Genomic DNA, 19,801 nt, shown 5'->3' with positions numbered 1-19,801 from the left:
GTTAACGTGGTCCCTCGTTAAATGGAAACACCTGTTGCCCTGAAACGGCTGTGATACCGTAGGGATCCTGTAGAGATTAAGTCCTGTGTTGCAGTATGGATTCTGACATGTTGACGCTGGTCGGAGTTTTAATTCAATGTTCAAAGATCGCTAACCTCGTCTGGATGGCTGAAGCAAAAGGCCACTTCTGTTGCCAACAAGCATATTTTTGAGGACGTTGGCTGTAAAAGTGTCTACAAAGGTATAAAAGTGTACAAAGGTATACAAATATGTTTAGTTCATCACCTTTTGGCTATACTTCTGTCTTTGGACCTTCTGCCTCTGTAGAACTATGAAGAGCCACAACGACTCTAAGTTTGCGGCTCACTTCTTTCTAAATATAGATCTATACACCAAGAAATAGCTCAAGGCGGTGGCTGGAGTGGCTTGATCCGGCCTGGAGTTGGGGTAGTGGCTGTTACCGGGCAAAGACCCGTTAATGAGGACTCTGCTGGTGGCCTCTGTCCGGGCTTTCTGGCCGACATGATTGCATTGTGCTTGCACAGATGGTATTTTTGGCAGGGCTGCCCGCTTGTTGATAAAAGCTGTGCACACTGTATATGCAAAGGCTGCACGAACTACTGAGCAGTGTTCGCTTTGCTGCAGCACGATGCGTGTGGGTTAAACATGTTGACGGTGGTTTGCAGGGACTTGTGATCTTACGTTCTCCCTCTGCACTGAATGTGAAGTCCCGTCTCCGTTTGTCATCATGTACTGTGAAAGTCTGCAAGATGTCTCCGCAGCAATGCCAAGAGTCAGTCTTGGCATCGGCGAATCAGTGGAGTTTCTGATCAAAGATAATCCCTCTCTGGTTTCTCCAGCACCAAAATAGTACCCAGATAATATGATTTATTGATTGCAAAGATGGAAAAAAGGATAGGGCAGCAGAAATAAGAAGAAGAGGGAATATGTATACACAGTGAACAGGAAAACTAAAATTGTCTATTTTTAATGATCATTTTATACATGATAGATAAATAAATGATAGGTTTGACAAAGTGCAATATTTATTTTATAATGCATCAGGTTATTGACATGATGGATTGCTTCTCCCCGGGTTGGGAGTGAGGTGCTGCTCCAAGCGAGGGAGATTAAGTATTTCCGGTCTTGTTAATGTAAAACGGAGCTTCTACAGCAGCAGCAATGATGCGGCCGCTGTGCCGGACCTTAGTGCTGAAGAGGGAGCTGAGCTGGTCGGCGAAGCTCTCGGTTTACCAGTCCATCTACGCTCCGACCCCCACGTATGGCCATGATCTTTGGGTAGTGACCCGGAAAAATTAGATTGTGGATACAAGCGGGCAAAATTAACTTCCTTCGTAGGGTGGCTGGGCTCAGCCTTAGAGAAGGGACCAGCTGAGGAAGTTCACCCATCTGGTCAGGATGCCTCCCGGACGCCTCCTTTTGAAGGTTTTCCGGGCATGCCCAATGGGTAAGAAGCACCGGGGTGAATCCAGAACATGCTGGAGAGATTAAGTATCACGTCTGGCCTGGAAACACCTCGGGGTTCAGGAAGAGCAGTAAAACATTGCTGGGAAGAGAAGGGCATCTGCAATGTGCAGCTTTAGTTGATTCAATCCCTACAACCAGTGGGAGGCCACAGGGCAGATATGGCTTTGGTATCTGTAGTTTAATTAGCAAAGTGCTTTACCAATGTGCCTTTTGGCACGAAGACCCAGCTTGACTAAATGATGTGCATCAAACAACCGGCTGATGATGAATAAGCACACCAGCATGTTTCCATCGCTGTTTCTGTGTTAATAATTCTGTTCAGGACCATCCACACAAACCAGCCTCTGTGTCTCATGGTCTTAGCTTTCTTTCAAGCCTTGCAATAATGGCATTTCATTTTATTCTTCAAAGAAATATTTGTTTTCCTTCTGATATTATGTGATACAGCACAATTATGCCCACAGTTATGTTTTCCTTCAGTTGTAATGATGAATTAAAGATGTAAGCAATTAAATAAACGGCTTGAAGAAGCTACTGTTCATTGGCATAAGCGGTATTATTGTGAGACGCAAACATATTGAAATGTAGTTGATTGCAACTTTATTTGTCAATTAACCCAACAAACAATATAGAGCTGAAACAGTTATTCAATAATAATAAAATAATAAGTAATATAATTAATCAACAGAAAAACAATTTTCCAAGACATTTGATAATTAGGTCAACATCCTTAGATCAACTAAATAAGACATTAGATTAGGGCTGCAACAACGAATCGATAAAATCGATAAAAATCGATTCGTTGTGTCGCGCGATTATTACGTCGGGCAATAAGTCGCGGAGAAGAAAAAAAAGAGCGCAGCAGAGCAACTGGCCGGCCAGCGTTTCTGAGATCGGAGTGAGACACGAGAAAAGCTGAGGTTGTGATGTTCTCAAAAATAGAAGATCTTTGACAAGTCGAGTCTTGGCCAATCAGCGTCTTCATGTTCTTCAAACTTGTTTTTAATGGAAGCTAGTCAGCTTGCTATCGCGTTAGCTCACGTGTTTGGGTTGTGTATTGTCGTTAAAGTTACGTTATGTTCCGTTACAGTTCAGTCTTGCTTGTAAAAAAACGTAACGTGATGAAACATGCCGTCACCCCCCGGTCTGGTCTGGTTTTTTTTTTACTCAAAGTAGAATGAAGCAAATCACGTCGTTGGGCTTAGCCAACAACGTGACGTCGTGGTCATAAGAGACCCAGAATGAAAGAGTTTAAGGAAGAGGACGCTCTATATGGAGCAGTACAGCTTCCCTCTGTCCCAGTATTTCATACATATTGATAAAGCAGGGTATGTAAATGCAGCCTCTGGAGGGATCAGTTACAGTAAAAAGGGCTCACATTTGGCAGATGTAAAGCATACATGTGTATGTTTTTAGTGTTAGTCCATTTTGTTGTTTTAATTAACAGCTCAGGGATGTTCAAGGAGCAACCTGTTTGTGCACTTTCTGAAGATGTTTTGCACTGTCACTTCTGTTTTTGAATAAAGGGTTGGAAATGAACGCTTTTTTTTTTTTTTTAGTTTTTTTTTTATCCGATTCATCGATTCATCGAAAAAATAATCAACCGATTAATCGATAATTAAATTAATCGTAAGTTGCAGCCCTACATTAGATGGCATTACATTTGGATTTGAGACATTTTTTTATCTACCAAACTGGTTGTGATAAAAACAATGTTCTTTTACTAATATGTTCAAAATTCATGGTTAACATGAATTGTAATATTTTCATGACATAATATTTCATTTATGAGCCACATCTTTAATGTAAGCGTGTCTTGGTCCTGAGTCACCCGCACCATCTGTATTGTAGCCCTGTTATTCACCAGAGGTTTAGTTTTCCTCTTCTTGTGTCTGTTGGCATACCTCAGCCCCCCAACCCGCCCACAACACTATCCATGTCAGTCACTTATGTATGTCAGCGTCCCCTTCACACAGAAGGGCGAGCTGTGCAGAGCTCTCTGATTACAGAGCGGGTATGAAGGGGGCGGGACATTTGATATTACTGTAGACAGTGAGTCAGGTGGCGGTGGGCAGGAGCTCGGGCCAAGGTCGCTACACCCTCCGCCAGTGGGCCAATCAGGATGACACACAGGCCCTTCAGACACAAGAGACGGTAGGGAGGAACATGTGTATTTCCCATAGCATATTTACTCACAGCACAAATTAATTGTAGTGACGAAGAGGTGGCAGAGGTCGCTCAGAACTGATTAGTCCCTGTCTGTTTTTATTGAGCCCGTTGTTCTTGAAGATGCAGCACAGCGTCATAATGCCATACCAACATTGCATGCTTATGTCATACTTGTATCTGTGCAGCGACCTGGTGCGTAATGTGAGCCACGAGCCGGCTGTAAACGTCTCAGACGACGCAAGTGAGTCAGCTGAAAAACAGCAGCTCCAGAGTGGGATTCATCAGCTATAGTCCATCGACCTCTTTGTGTCGGCTTTATCTAATATTGTAATGATGTATGCTCAATTCAGTCTAGTGTGTTTTCGTTTCATCGCAGGGGACTCAGATTCTGGAAACTAACTCGCAGTGACTCGATCTCGACTCACACTGTCCAGTTTAATTACTGACCAACAATCCTTGGCATGTTTTACAAGGATGAGAGGCACCTGTTTTCCTCCATGTGAAAACCAAAATAATCAGCGGCGTCTATTTTGGCATCATCGGCATAATTAAGCAGTCCCAAGGTGCCCTCTCTTGTTTGTTATTGCGCGGGTGTGCTGCACTGGTCTCCCAATTAGACTGAGAAGCGAGGACAAAGATGAATGAAGCGATGCCCGTGGCTGGATATGTTGCTGAAAATAAAAGTAGACATGAATTTGGTCAGGCAAATTAGTCCGATGGCGTACAAAAAAGCCACCTGATGTAATGAATGAAATGTAGAGCACAATGAAATTGAGATAGCTGTCTCCAAAGTAAATCATCTGCGGAGCGTTTGATGGTTATTTATTTGTGCTTCTCAATGTAACTGTTGGGAAACGATCAGAAAATAACTTTACTCTCTTTCTTTCTCTCTCTCTTTACTTTTAATGTCATCAAACAAAGAGAAATGCTCTCCACTCGTCCTAAAATGGTTTGAAATCGGTCCAAGAGCACTGTCTTGTTTTGTAAATGAATCCGTCCAGGCGTTGAAGCAGCGGTGCTTTGTGAGTTCGACCAATCAGCGGGCAGTCATTCCTGCAAACCCACCACCCCAAACGTTTCTGTACATCCAGGAAACTCCTGACCTGGGCCTTTTGGGGGGGTTAAATGTCTCCATGAAAAACTTAATTTTAGACTGTGGTCCACGAGGTTGAAATGCAACGAGTTCCTCAGCAGCTTTCTAGTTCCTAGAAACGTCCCTGTTGTCGAAAAAAGGGGCTTTAGCTGGTGAACATTTCCCCGAGGAGCTGACGCAGGCCAACAATAGCTGAAAGACAATGAATGTTATTTAATGCTTCCTAAATTAATGCTACTATTGCTCTGCGACTGCTGGATGAGCAATTGTTTGCGAACATGTCAGCCATAATAACTTAAACTTTGTTGCACTGCCCCCAAGTGGCCAAATAATCAGATAATGCTGCTTTGAACTGGGACAATTCATACCTTGATAATCATGATTTAGCTACTTGAACAACACAGACTATGACTTATTGTCGCTCACGGGCTGTGTTTCAAGCTTGGGATACCAGCCAGATTTAGAACGCCAAGTTCATTCTCAATATGGCTCTCTGGACTGCTTATAGCGGTAGTAAACTAAGGACATTCATTAATAAGTGGTGATTCTGGTTCCCAACCAACAAATCATTTTGAAATTAGGAATGATAAAGCACTTGTTTTTACCAATACTAGTTTGCACATGCTGAGAACATAATGAGAATTTGGTTTTCAATTGCTGTTTGAAGTAGTACATCTAGAGGATCTAATGTGAAAAATAACTGTAATTCAGATCAATGCATCATGTTCACCTTTTCCTCCACGGAGAAACGAGAAGTATAATGTCCCCCTGAAGTCAAGTACGGTATGACGGCAGCAGGGGTGACGTGGGGGTGACCACAAGACCCTCGCTTTGAGTCCAGACAGGGGCTCTTGTTGCATGTCAGCACCCTCTCTGTCTCCATGGCAGCTGATAAAAACACGACAGGGAACCAGTGATTCATACCCGATTTATTTATTTAACAAAAACACACATATCCCATCTTATGGGGGGAGAGCAGGAAAGACGACATTTGCAAAGGTGACAAACTGACATATTGACATTTCGATATTTAAAGCATTTTGACAGGATTGTAGCTATTCACTTTAAACATTACTATTCACTTGTATTTCTCAAAATGTGTTGATTATTTGACTAACTTTAGTTTGGTTACTCTGCAACAGCTGATATGTTCCTCATACCCGACTGGTAACTTTGTCTCTCCTGTCCACTCTCCTGCAGGTTATGCCACCCCAAAGGCTTCCTGGATCCGCAGCCGTGAAAGAGAAGGGCTGATCCTCGTCCTCCCCCAGGTTCCTGCTGTTCTGCACCTCATCTTTCCCTCCCTCTCGCTCCGGCTCATTCCCCTCTCCCAACAGCACTGACCCCACCCGACCCCAACACCACCTTTAAGACTGTCCGTCCAGACCCGTTCCTCCCCACAGCAACTCCATCCCCAGTCTCTCTCTCTCTCTTTAGTTTTACTGCAGCCACACTAGCCGTCCTTCCTGCAGGCCCCTGACCTCGTCATCAAACTATTCTTCACCCACTGGCTGCAGGCCAGGCCCCATGGCTACAGGAGGTCATGCCCCAGAGATAGATGTGTTGGTCAACCTGCAACAGGTAAGAATTACTTTCGACGTTTCTATAATCTAACCTTGTACACGGAAGATATGAAACATGGACGTAAGAAAATACACACCAAACATCTTTAAATAAACCCCACTGTACATTACTTCAATGTCTGACTTTTGCCTTTTGGCCAGCAGCCGTCTCAGGAGGATTAACCATCCAGCCCGGTGTTCAGAATGGCATAATCTAGTGAAAAAGCCAACAGCTTTCAGTTTGGTCTAAATTTGCCCTAATTAGAGCTCTGCCAAGCAACTAGGTGAGTGAGAACAGTAGCAAGTAAGGAAATGCTGGTACAATTAGTCCTGTTCGTTCATGGATTTTCTCTAAAAAAGTGCATTCCAAAATGTCAAACAATTCCCTGAACAGAAACTCAAGAAGAATATAATAATATGTTTCACTGTAAGCAGACAGACAAACACCATCTGCGGTATGCAAAACCACTTAATGCAAACAAAATTACATGATATTTTATTTTCAGCTGGCCGTGCTGGTTTGCATTATGTAAAAGTAAGGGAAATGAAGCAGGGTTAATAGTTCAATTTGGAAATTGACTGGCATCGTAAAGATAAAAAAATGGTTTGAGTTTGACTTTTGATAGAGTCACTCTCAGTGAGCCAGGAAAAGAATCCTTCATAACTGGAGTAGATGCTTTTTTTAGTAGTACCTTAATGCTGCATATTCCAAACATTAATTTCACATTTTCACATCAATCAGCTATCAAATAGCTGGTATATGGTAGGTCAGTAACACACTTTTTTTTATGTAGTGTTTCCTGTTTCACTAATCAGGTGTTTTCCCAGCTGGAGCTGGTATTTCTAAAAGAGGCATGTTTCTGTAACTGTTCTGTAACCCTCAGGCCAGTGCTGCCCATAAAAACAGTTTGTGTATCATAAATATCATACATATGGTCTGTTTCACACACTTTTGATGTAGTTGCAATACTGTAAACAAGACTGCTTAAATTTAAACAAGGTCTGCTTAATGTTTTTATCATTAGTTTGACATTTATTGACAATAAGAAACCGAGTTCACCCAGATATTGCTAGACCACAGCAGAAATAATCCATGCCATAAACATGCCAGCGTATTCTGTGTCTGATAGACAGGCATCCAGAAGGCATTCTGATCAGATGCCTGAACAAATTCAGCTGGCCGCTTTTCTACACTAAGAAGCTGAGGATCTTCTCCAAGCTTCTTGTGGATATCTGAGCTTCAATCCACCATTTTCTGGCAGAGAACCATGACCTTGGACTTGAAAATCTAACTACACTAAATCTGACCACTTAACACTCGGCTGCACACTTCCCCAGTGAGGACAGAAGGTCACAGTCTGCTGAAGCCAACAGAACGACATCATCTGCAAAGACTCGGAGGCCACCAAATCGGACACTCCCCTCACACACACCCTGAGATACTGTTCATGAAAATCGCAAACAGAATTGATTACAAGGGCCAACTCTGGCGGAAGCCATCACCTGTTAGAAGTATGTTTGACTTTGTGCCGAGTATACGAACACAGCTCTCACTTTGGTCACAGAAAGACAGAATACCTCATACCAATACACTCCATATTATATAGTGTTGTAAGCCCTATCCCAATACCTCTCCAAGTTCACAAAACTCAATGGGCCCCTCCAACAGTCTGGTAACTTTAAAGATCTAGTTGACGATTCCATGGCCAGGACAGAATCCAAATTGGTTGGCCTGTATCTAAGGTTCAACAACCTCCTTTCCAGCACCTTAGAATAAACTTTCTTGGGGAGACTGAGCAGTTCACACATTACCCCAAAGAAGTATTTTAAGGTTTTGAAAGTATAATGAGTAAGGGTGTCACAATTTAGATTCTAAATTGAAAAATGATTGGACTGAGCTTTCGATTTCGAACTTCGAAATCATATTGTATATATCCATACCAAGATAACTATCAAAACCTGATTGTTTAACAATGGCATACTGTAGTTGCTGAAGAACAACAACAAAAAGAATCAAATTGAAAGTCAATCATGTCATGGATTGGCTAAAATATGTGTCTTTGGTTGAAAGAAGCACTGAAATGCCTTCAGGACTGATTCGCACCCCTCCAGTGTCTCACAAAGGGATGAGTCACACATGGGTCTGTGGAAAATGCTCATGCCTTGCATAGCAGAATGCTCCCTAGCTATTAGCCTGTGTTCTAAGGGAGAAAAATCCCCGCCAACTAAGTAGGTGATGTGTCATTATGCACAGTGGGGACCATGTCGTCCACAGTGTGCATAGCATATTGTGACACTGGTTAGAAAGAAATAATAGGCTGATTGCCTGGCTACATAAATGGACCCTTCAATTTCCTACCCTCAATTACTTGTGCACTCTCTACTTGCAACGCACGCACACGCACGCACACACACACGCACACACACACACACACACACACACACACACACACACACACACACACACACACACACAGCATCCATAGAGATACAGAACAGCTTCTTTGCAGCATTACCTCTTTAAAATGATCGATGTCACTCTCAACTCTGACTGGCTTTACTTTAGTTTTCTACGGTAGTTTGATCTGAGGGTATGTGTGTGTGTGGAGGATGTTAAAGCAAACCCATGTGGCCCAGCTGAGTGTGGGTTGCCACAGAAACATCACCAGCTGCTGCCAGCTTACGTCAGCTGCAGTTTTTTTTAAGAGATCCTCTTATGGGTGTTGGTGGCTTTGGTCATCGTATGTGTGATGAAGATGGGCTTCAATTGAGACAGTAGGTGCTGGATTATGACTGTGAGCTACTACAAGTTGCATTGCCATAAGATACATTGTCACCATAGTAAAACCCAATTTAAAGCTTCATGAAATAGGTCTTATTTTCCGAATTGTAATGTGCATTTTATGTCTATCTATTTTATTATTGTTATTATTAAAGGGTGATGATTGAGGAGAATCTGCTCTGCTGAATCTGGCTTCTTTGTGTCGCTGCTGTTTGATGGCAGATTAGAAGTGCAAAGGAGGTAACAGCAATATTTGCGGTAGTCAGACGTTTCTGTGTGTGATTGGACCATATTTAAGGCAAACTTCATTCAGTGAGGCGAACATTTAGAAAAAATGGTTAGTAAACATCAGCTGTGTGGTGAAAGGGAAAAGCAAAACACTGATGCTGATATTTATGTTAGTTGTGATTTGTTTGTCTGGGAAGAGTGCCAGCTCCTTTAATCACTGATGCCAGGATGAAGGGATGAGGGGAGTGGGAAGCAGTTTTAAACTAAGTGAAAAACTAGCAGGAAGCAACAGAAAGTGGCATAATATGAAGAGGCAAACAAACTGATTGCATATTCTCATCCGCCTGAATTTTCACGTGTCACGTTTTATACTGACTCTCTAGCACTATACGGTCCTCTTCTCCTGGCACTGGATTTTACAATTGGGAATATAGCTGTGTATAGTGAACATACAGTGACATACTATCAAACTGTAACACACAACAGTCTAGAGGCAGAAAGATAGAGACAACTTTCTTTTACTTGATTAAACTAGGTTGATCCACAGGGAACCTCTTGAGTTGCGTTTCTGGCCACCTGATGAATGCAAGACATTCACTCTCCTTTTAGCTTTGGTCTCCAATAACTCCTGACGGTATTAAATGCTAAAGGACTTCTGTTTGGTGCAGAGCAGGTAGTGTACAGAGCTCTTTGAAAGTAAACCGAAGCACAGCTAGAAATTGCTATACATGACATTCGTTAGAAGTTAATACTCCTTGTGAAGTTTCAAGGCTATGCATGTGTGGTCGATGCTTTTACTTTTTAAAATGACTTTATTGTCGCCTTCTTGGCTTAAAAAAGAGCTTTTACCTGGGGAAATTAAAGGCAGACTGGGTAGGATATTTCCTCTCAATGTATGACTCATACAGAAGTAATCCCTCGAAATCCCTCTCGTCTCTGAACTAGAAGTGTGTGGTGGTGGTGTCTGTATCTGTGGAGTCCCTGCCCTCTGCTTGCCTTCTCTTTATTTTGCTTTGTTTGGAACAGGGCTAGAAAAAACATTGCAAATATCGCGAAGCAAGACACTGTGTGGCGAGCACCGAGACCCGAACAGCGGTCAGGGGGCGTGCACTTCTGGGTTTTCATGTCGATTGTTTCAATAGTGTATTTCAGTAAATATTCCAGATTTCTTGCACGGTAAATACAGATACAATATTTCCAGTTTTCAGCATAAATATTCGAATTTTATATGTAGAAAAATAAGTGAGGTTTTTCAGCGAACTTGCTCAGCATGTATTTTTAATGGTACTCTGATGGGTTCGGCACAGTGGAAGAGGCTTATTACATTGGTCAGATGGTCTGCCGGTTTATGGGCAACTTAATCTAACAGAGATATGTGAATGACCATGACCTCAGCGCAATACAATGAAGCAGTTGGACGGTTAATTCAATTTAAAGGTTTAGGCAACAGCAAGTAATGTTAGCTTCAAGCAACAAAAGCTCTTAGTTTCAGAAACATCATGGTCGGCGTAAAAATAAGTACGTAATTAAAGTATAATACGTAAATACGTCACAAACCTAACTTCACAATAACTCAACAACAAAGTCCTGTGTTTGTTTGACCCACCGAAACTCCTCTTCACCACTGTCACTGCTTACACTACGTCACTAGTAGCATTTTCCCCTGGATGCGTTCAATAGACATGAATAACCCAAATATGCCCTCACTCCAGAAGTGTTTTTGTTGTGTGGAGCCATTTGATCTTGACAAACAAGGCAAACACCCTTCTCCATATTAGTCAGCACATGATGAATATTTTAATGCAGCACTCTGGCTCAGCATTCCATTAAATATGAAATATTAATGCTGCACTAGAAGTTGGGCAGTTGGTTCATGAGAAAAGGTTAGGCAGCATGTATTCACTGAACAGTGATCACACTGTGTGGATTGCAGCCTCTCCTCCTCATAATTGATTAGAAGTGGCCAAATCACCCACAGAGTAGTTGAGTTTTTACGCATCACATGTTGTGTGTGATGTAAATGGTGACCCACAGCGCTAATATTCCTAAAGATGAGAGTTCTTATCCGGTAATCATTATTTGGAGATTTCCATCTCCACGTTGGCAATACCGCTGACGGAAATTGGATTATATAATTCCTTTGTGCGCCAGTGGGTTTGTACCTGTCCTGTCGTCAAAATGTTGATTGCTGATTCTTTTTTGTTTTATTTTCATTTGGATTATAAGATGCCAGAAAGAGCCCATGGTGATGCTGTCCTATGCCTTTTTTGGTCCCACCAATAGTCCAAAACACACTAAAGAACACTAAAAACAAGTATTCATATTTGAGAATTTGAAACCAGCTTTTTTTGGCATTTCTGCTTATAAAATTACTTTTAATGATTAATCATTTAATCAAATTGTTGCAGATTGATTCTCTGTTAAAGGAAAATAAAAACAGGTTGGCTTTAAAAACACCAAAACATGAAATGATCAATAAAAAATACGGGTCTTGATTATTTCTCCTGTATTGTTCAGTTATCTTGTGTTACATGACAAAAATATGCCAACAATATTTTTGGGAGTATTTCGATAGCAAAATCTCTCTTTGCTCTCTTCTTGGAAATAGGGGCATTATCTGGACCTCGGGTGCATGCACAGACATGTACACAATCAAATATGATTTGGAGCAAGTAGATAACCCGAGACACGAGACTGCCAGCTAGCAGACTCAAATAAAAAGCATCCTACTGATCTAACAGTGCAAGTGAGGGAGGTGTGAATGGAGGCCATCTAAAACTCCATAACTCACTGCAGCTAACTATTAGACTGTATTTACCTTTGAGGGACCCAATGACATTTTAAAGATTCAATTGAAATCTCTCTTACAACAAACCAGCCCTTGTTGCACCACAGAAGCAAAGGACACTCGCTCTCCTCTTTTGCTGTGGCTTCAAGTTGCTTTTGGTGATACTGTATCGTTCAGATTTTTTTTCTGTCAGATTTCTCACCAGACAGAATGGTCCATCTGTGTCTGTGTGGATGGAAAGTAGAGCTTCAGTGTATCCAAACACTGGAATAACAGCCTCTTCTCAAATCTCTGATTGCTATTGTGTTCCACTGTCGATTAAATGTACTGTGCTTGGAATCACTGCACTCCATTGTCTGTCGTCCAAATCGGACTCACATGGTGCCTCCACCACGGGTTGCCCTCCTCCTGTGTCCCTCCACCTCCAACTGACTTCAAAGATGACATGAAAGAGTTCTGTGCCAATGGAGCTTGAGCAAAAGCAAAAGCAGGTTGAGAGGAAAATTATTTTTTCTGTAGTATCTGCCACAGCTGAGAGTATTATTCGCCCATGCATTACATTTGCACTGTTACATTCAGAGTTTTACACTGGCACAGAGCTTAGCAGAGCAAGGTAAGAGGGGAAGGACGTTAGACAGGTTGACATTAAAACAGAATGCCTTCGCCGGAAAATAGAGCACCCTAAGTAATGAGCAAAATGGAGCTGGACGTCCAGTGAAAACAAGGCTTTTACTGCTCACTGAATTTAAAATCCCCCCTTTCATATTTTGTCTGGCTTCTTCTGCCTCGGTCTTGTGCAGATAGGTAGCTCAGATCATTAAACATATCCCGTCCCTTCATCCCACTGGTAATTAGCGAGTAATGGAGCCTTGGCTCAGAGAAATCGGAGACCACCGGGCAGTAGCCAGAGTGCTCACCGCTCTTGCCAGCACCAATCTGAGGCAGAGGAAGCGGCCTGTCCCAAAGATTTGACCTATCAGAGGCACCACGTGGCTCTGGCAGGACACTCCCTTCAGCCTCCGCTGTCTCCAGGGGCCGTCTAGTGCATTAGTTCTTTGCTGCTTAGCACTATGTTGTATTGATTTGATGTCCTCACATGCAGTGGAGGGTGTACAGACACTGTGTGCTTATTGTGCTGTAACAGAATTACAGTACGCTACCTTTAGCTCACTCCTATGAGAACGACAATGCAAAACACAGGGTTTTGGGCCAACTGTGATTGTTTTTTGGCAGAATATTTTTCCCCGAGTTATACGTAATTTAAACTGCACGTTGGGACAGTTTACAACAGTATATACAGTACACACTGTCGAAGTGGTGATTGAAGTGCCCCACAGTATTTATTCTAGGTTCATCCTGATTAAAACTTCCTCCAAAGCACTCCCCTTAAAGGAATACTTCACCCATAAAATGACCATTTGTATAATCAATTACTAACCCCATAAACCTTCAATTCTTACTTTTTTTTTCTTCTCATATGCCATTAGGGCGAATGTAGAATCCAAAAACATATGCATCCAAATGTATACATTTTCGCCACAATCTTACTACAGTATTTAAAACACTTCCTCCTCCACTAAGTTTTGCTTTTGCTGAACCTGGCTTTCATTTCATCAATTATCTCTGTTTTTATGATTCTCTGTTCACCATGAAGGCATGCATGAAAAACTACAGTGTGTAATTAATATACAAATGGTCATTTCGGGGGTGAAGCATTTTTGTTATTAACTTTACCGTAACCAATTCCAACCAAAAGAAGAAAGAGAGGGCTCTCCTTGTTCACTCTTTCTACCTCTTCCTCTTCAAGTGAAACATTTTCTCTTTCTCTCCATCCTTCTCCAGGTGAAGGTGGAGGAGGAAGATGAGGAAGGATCAGCGGAGGAACTGGAAGGAGACAAGGAGGAGGACAACTGGGAGAAAGCATTGTCTGTGGAGCGCTTTGGCGACATCATCAGTGATTCTGCTTCCACTAGCGGAGACAAGATGGGCCGGCACTACACTGAGAAAGACTTTGAATGTAAGCAGAGCTACAGCATGAAGTACTATGTATACCAAGGGCGTAGGTTTGCATAGGGTCCATAGGGACTAGTCACGACCAAAGTTTGGGAAAGACACAATTGTCCCCACCAATACGGAAAGAATATCTTGCACAATATATTTTAACACGTATTTGTATTATTATCTATACTATGTTCGTCGCCAAGAAGAGAGATAAAAACATTTGCACGTTTTCCAATGCGCCTTCGAGCCTCGAGACACGATGCTGTCATTTAATTGGCTGAAGTGGCGAGTCAGAAACACGACGTGATTCTTGACATGCAGAAAGAGATGCAGTGCAGGTTGAGGAAGCGGGGTCGACAACCCGCGACTCTGGAGCCGTAAACTCCTCTCCTGCTGCTGGTTGTGTGGCAGCTCATGAGACACTGAGGCGTCCGCTAGTAAAAACGGATCTGTCCTCCTCCGTTTGCGGTGATCTAAAAGTCCGGCGTAAATAATAAATTGTCTTCATTATTGTTCTATGATTTCATAAATACAACAAATTATAGTTTTTGTATATATAATATGACTATATATACAACTTTATAAGCTGTAATATCAAATAGCTTTTGCGGCTCCAGACACATTTTTTGGGTGGAAAAAGGGGGGTCCGTACCAATGCTGAGACCAAACCTGCGCCATTGATGTATACATTATGTCTACAAGTACACAATAACGTACAAACAGTAGAGAGTATTGATCCAAATTAGTGTTAGAATTTGAGGAGACCGTGGCGCAGTGATGAACAGGGTCGTCCTCCAATCAGAGGATCGGTGGTTCGATGCCCAGCTCCACTAGCCTGTGTCGATGTGCCCTTGAGCAAGACACTTAACCCTAAATTGCTCCGTTAGCTGCGCCTACGGTGTATGAATGTTAGATATTCCTGATGTGGCAGCTTGCATGGTAGCTCCTCTCATCAGTGGGTGAATGATTCCTATGTAAAGTGTCTTTGAGTATTTAAAAAAGCTCTATAGCAAACAACTCAGAGTAAAATATAGTTTTCAATCAATATTTTTATAGTTATATCATATTTCTGTCTTTACATGCTCCTTATATTTTATGTTGTTTCTATGTATATTTTAGTGGACTAAAATCCACTACTTTAGGACAATATTTTAGCCATTAGATGGATTGCCCTGAAATGTTGTAGAGACATTCACTCCACTTAACAAGAAGTGGACGTAGTCATCGTGACGTCACCCATTGGTTCCTGGACTGCCGTTTTGAAGGCTTGAGTTTGACAATTTGGCTGTCGCCATCTTGTTTTTGGCCATTGCCATCTTGGCTTTTTGCAACTGGAAGTGACACGAGAGGGTGGAGCACAACCAAATGCTGAAAACACAGTGCAAAAGGGTTAAGGCTGTAAGATAACGCAAACAACTCCCAGCCAGGCAACGCCGTAGTGGCAACCTGTCAATCACAAGGTAGCTCCGCCCTAAAGCTTACTCTGCTTTATGGTCTATTTTACACTAGATTAGAATTAATGCAAGTTTATGGCACCTCTGCATTGGCTTTAATTCCCAGACACGAAGATTGTTGTGATGTTATTGTGCTGCTCTAAACTCAAGATAACAGGATTAACATGGTAAATACAGCATGCTAGCATGGTGACATTAGCATTTAGCACCACTGTGTTAGTACATCCTCACAGAGCTACTAACATTAACAAACATCCACTTGTATCATCCACTGGTGTATAAATACACATATATATAATCTAATCCTGACCTTGTCCATCAAAGTTTGGCGTGTGTTAACATTAGGAGATCAGAATTAGAGCAGGGCACCAGATCATGTGGATGTAAACATATCAGTGGATTATTATTAGACAGATTAGCTGACAGATACCACGTGCTCTGGCGCGAGATAATAGCGGCTAAGATTAGATAGAGCCGCTTTCATTTGATGTGGATTAAACATTGCATTCCTCCATTATTACATGTTAATTAAAATCTAAAGCTTTTGTTTGTGTTGTGTCTTTCAAGTGCTTAATAGGGAATTAGAGGGGAGAGAGCATCTCATCTGAGAATAGCACCGGGTTTGGTTGGTGATGTGATTTATTACTGTTGGTCTTGTTTGGAATGTTTATAGCGATGCAAATGCACTATAGCTCATATTGCATAGATTCAATTCCAGTTTGTAAAAGTTTTTGGGGAAAAAAACATTAATAGGTCCATTAGCATTGTGTGAAATGCTGAAAATAACCTCCCCTGATGATGTTGCAGCATCAATTTAGTTTCCTGTCCAAAGCACAACAGAGCAATAATGTGTCAGCTGTTTAAGCAAATATCAATTACCTACGGCACTCTTCTGATATCATTCTCAATGTTGTTGAACACAGATCACAGACACACATTTCACCATGTGCACCACCCCTTATCCACCCACCTGCCCCTGCCCCAGCGTCTACGAAAGAGGGTGCACAGCACGGACAGAAGGCGCAAAAAGAAACGGAAGAAAAAAAAGACCTCTCTGCCCCCATCCGACGTTACGCCCACCATCCACGAGGTAGACGAAGAAGAGGCCGAGTCTGAGACTGACGGACAGGGAGTGGCTGCCACGCCCACAGAGCTGCCTGATACCCAACCACAGGTAAAATAGGACTGAGGAACCGTGGGGCCTCCAGTGTAAAGGTGGCAAGATGCATTCATACAGTTGACGGAGGCTCGTCCCTGCTATTGAGATGGCCCGAGGCATGTATACCCACAAGTGAGCACATTCCTCCCCTCTCACTAATCTTCATCTTCCTCTCAGTTTAGTTTGGGGAGCCAAGAGGACTTGGAGGAACCCCTTCCGCTCACTGCCTTCCACACGGAAAACGAACAGCATCTACTGTCGAGGAAAGCCCCGCCCATTCTGATAAAGGCGCAGGATCATAATGGAGGAATTGCTGTTCTTGGACAGAATGAGGAGGTGGATGGAGAGGAAGCGGCTTGCAACAGGTGGGTTTTATAAACAGAGTGTTAGCTACCATGCAAGGTGCCACCTGCCTATCAGTGCTATGTAATCATTCACACCCATTCATACACTGACATGCAAATGCACATACATGCACAGCCTTCGGGAGCAATTTGGGGTTTAGTGTCTTGCCGAAGGACACATCGACATGATCTAGAGGAGCGGGGGAACTGCCAATTTTTCTGATTGAGGGACGACCCGCTTTACCTTTCGAGCCACACTCGGTACATGTAGATACCGTAACACGGATTCAGTTAAAATAGAGGATTTGGAACACGCTTTGATATTATATTATCAATATGAGTATAGTGTTTCATTCAGTCAATTATTAAATACAGTGCAATAAGTAAAGCCAGAATCTAATATACAAAATAATTAACGACTGAAAAGGTATAGGTAATTCTTATCAATTAAACCAGATAACCAATTTGATATAAAGAAGAAAAAAAAGAAGAAAAAAAATATATATACATACATTTCATTCATACTTGTAACCCTCAAAAATCTTTTTGAAAACCAAAAATGAGTTGTTCATTCTTACATTCATGTTAGCATTGTTCCATAATTGAACTCCTATACAGATACATCTTCTTTTAATCCCTTTTTTAACTTTTTGTATCAAATATATTTTTATAATTTGTAAATGAAAGGTGTCGCTTGTAGTGACAAACCCACAGATAACTAGAAGGACTAGAAGGATTAGAAGGGCAGATATCCACCAAGGCCAAATGCCTATATCACATGAACATGTACAGCTTCTTCGTTGGCCCATAATACATCCTTCAACAAAGTTTCATGAAAATCATGGAAGTCGTTTTTCTGAAATGCTGCTTCCAAACAGACAAACATAACCTCATTGGCCGAGTGAATTATCACCCAACTCTCCAGTTCCTCTCACCTCTACTGAGTCTTCCTCAGCTTAGCAGAGTTTTCTCTCGTCCTTCCTCACAGTCATTGAGCAGGAGTTCTTTTCATCATAAAAAACAACTGATGCATGTAAGTTTTAATAATTACTCTCTGTTTTGGTCTCCACCAAGTCCTTATAACTGTCAAATATCTGTCTTTTTAGCAGCTAAATGTTCACCAGCTTGTCAATCTGGTGTTTGTTGCGCAGAGTGGAATTATAAAAGCTTTTTATTGCAGTAAACAGCTGCTTGCTGTGGCTGGAAACAAGGTTTATTAGAGCCATGAGAAAGAAATGAACCTGTGGGCCATAAAACTAAAACAATCAGCTTGAAGATGGTGAAACGCTCTGTGGAGCTGAGGGGATCAGCCGTGTTGGGGAAAAGTCCTTTGACATTACACAGTGTCCATTGTGGATGGTTTTCTATTCGGGTCCCATTTACTGGTGTACTGGTAATGTAGGATGGAACTGCAGTTTAAAAAGCCGTGTAGGCTGGTTTACTTTTGACTTGTAAATCTCAAAAGAACAATTTTTGTGGTGCACTGTTCTCTGAATTCATCTTTTGTCTGCCATGGCGTTAGAGAAGATACCAAAGCTTGATTGAAGATGAATCAGTTATTACTCTGAGGTTTATTTTTGCATCTAATGTATCTACGAATGCCTTTTAAAAATAGCAAGTGCAGCAACAGATACAAGCAGCTCAACAGAATAGAGCAGACAAGAGCACAGTTGTTTTTGCTCTTATTGCATGCATAGACTCAGATATAAGGTCCAGCTATTAGAAGACCATCCGGCCAGCACACATGCATAACATCGTAATTATTTGCTTAAATCTTTAAAAAAATCGTATACAAAAATGTATTGATTTTTTTTACCTGGAGGTCAGGGGCCGCATGGTGATTCAGGTATTTGTCTCTGCTAATACCTGATTGGATAAAAGCACAGAAACCACACCATGCCTGTGCCATGCAAGACTGTGTTGCTGCTTTTGAGTGGACACAGCTGAGGATGACTCAGAGGTTTGGTGAGGAGATCCAGTCCTGCTGCTGTGTTGTGAAGCCCTCTACTGGTGAAGAGACAGCAATGCAACCAAGGAGCACAAACACAGCATTTCGAGTACATCACAACATCTGAATTTAGACACTTTGTACGACATCATTCCCTAATGTCTTATAATGTGAAGCTCATCATGGCAGCATTTGATAGTCTTTAATCTACTGTTGCTTTTTTGTCAGTGTCCCCCCAGGATCAGATCCCACGAGCTCAACCACGAGCCGCTGGTTCCGTAGGAAGCCCGTCCACCATCGTCTGGCGGGCGCCCAGCGGAGCAACTATGACCTGCGGGAGCGGATCTGTATCGGCAGCATGACTGCTCTGGAGACGGCCGTCTACCAGCAGGTGCCCACTGATGAGGCAGAGGCCCAGATGTTGGCCAGCGCCGACCTGGATGACATGAAAAGTAAGGGAGATATAAGTGAGGTGTAACCAGGTTCCATGTCGTCACCTTCCTAAAATAATGGCCCAAGTCATTTTTTCAGGTTTTTCAGAAAACATTAAAAACTTGACCAAATGTAATAGGGGTGCACTAGCTGCCTGTAGACTCTGCACAACAGGCATACTGTAGTACCGGTCAAATTATGTTATGATTACTAACATTATGTTTGAGTGAGATTTTCATTGACAAAAATGCTAATTAATTGCTAGCTTAAATGCTAGCTTCAAAATGCTGAAAAGCTTGTAAAATTACCTAAGTCACATTGTCTTTTGACTTAGGCAAAATATAATGGCCTAA

General features: G+C 42.1%; 1 protein-coding gene across 2 annotated transcripts in view; it reads left to right on the top strand.

Annotated features, from left to right (window-relative positions):
• Positions 1-6,271: 6,271 nt before the first annotated feature.
• Positions 6,272-19,801, top strand: part of slc4a3 (solute carrier family 4 member 3) — a gene marked incomplete at both ends in the record, with an annotated part of 41,188 nt that continues 27,658 nt past the window's right edge. Inside the window, 5 exons of one of the 2 annotated variants that reach the window (XM_079231344.1) lie at positions 6,272-6,331; positions 13,953-14,127; positions 16,489-16,739; positions 16,902-17,089; positions 19,245-19,468. In XM_079231344.1, the coding sequence (XP_079087470.1) occupies positions 6,278-6,331; positions 13,953-14,127; positions 16,489-16,739; positions 16,902-17,089; positions 19,245-19,468 (892 nt within the window). The remainder of the gene's footprint in view (positions 6,332-13,952; positions 14,128-16,488; positions 16,740-16,901; positions 17,090-19,244; positions 19,469-19,801) is intronic. The other variant, XM_079231343.1, reaches the window with a different exon arrangement.

Source organism: Taurulus bubalis (genome assembly GCF_910589615.1).
Source record: "Taurulus bubalis genome assembly, chromosome: 15".
Lineage (NCBI taxonomy): Eukaryota > Metazoa > Chordata > Actinopteri > Perciformes > Cottidae > Taurulus > Taurulus bubalis.
Note: the sequence above shows the minus strand (reverse complement) of the source record. Positions and strands in the feature narration are given on the sequence as shown.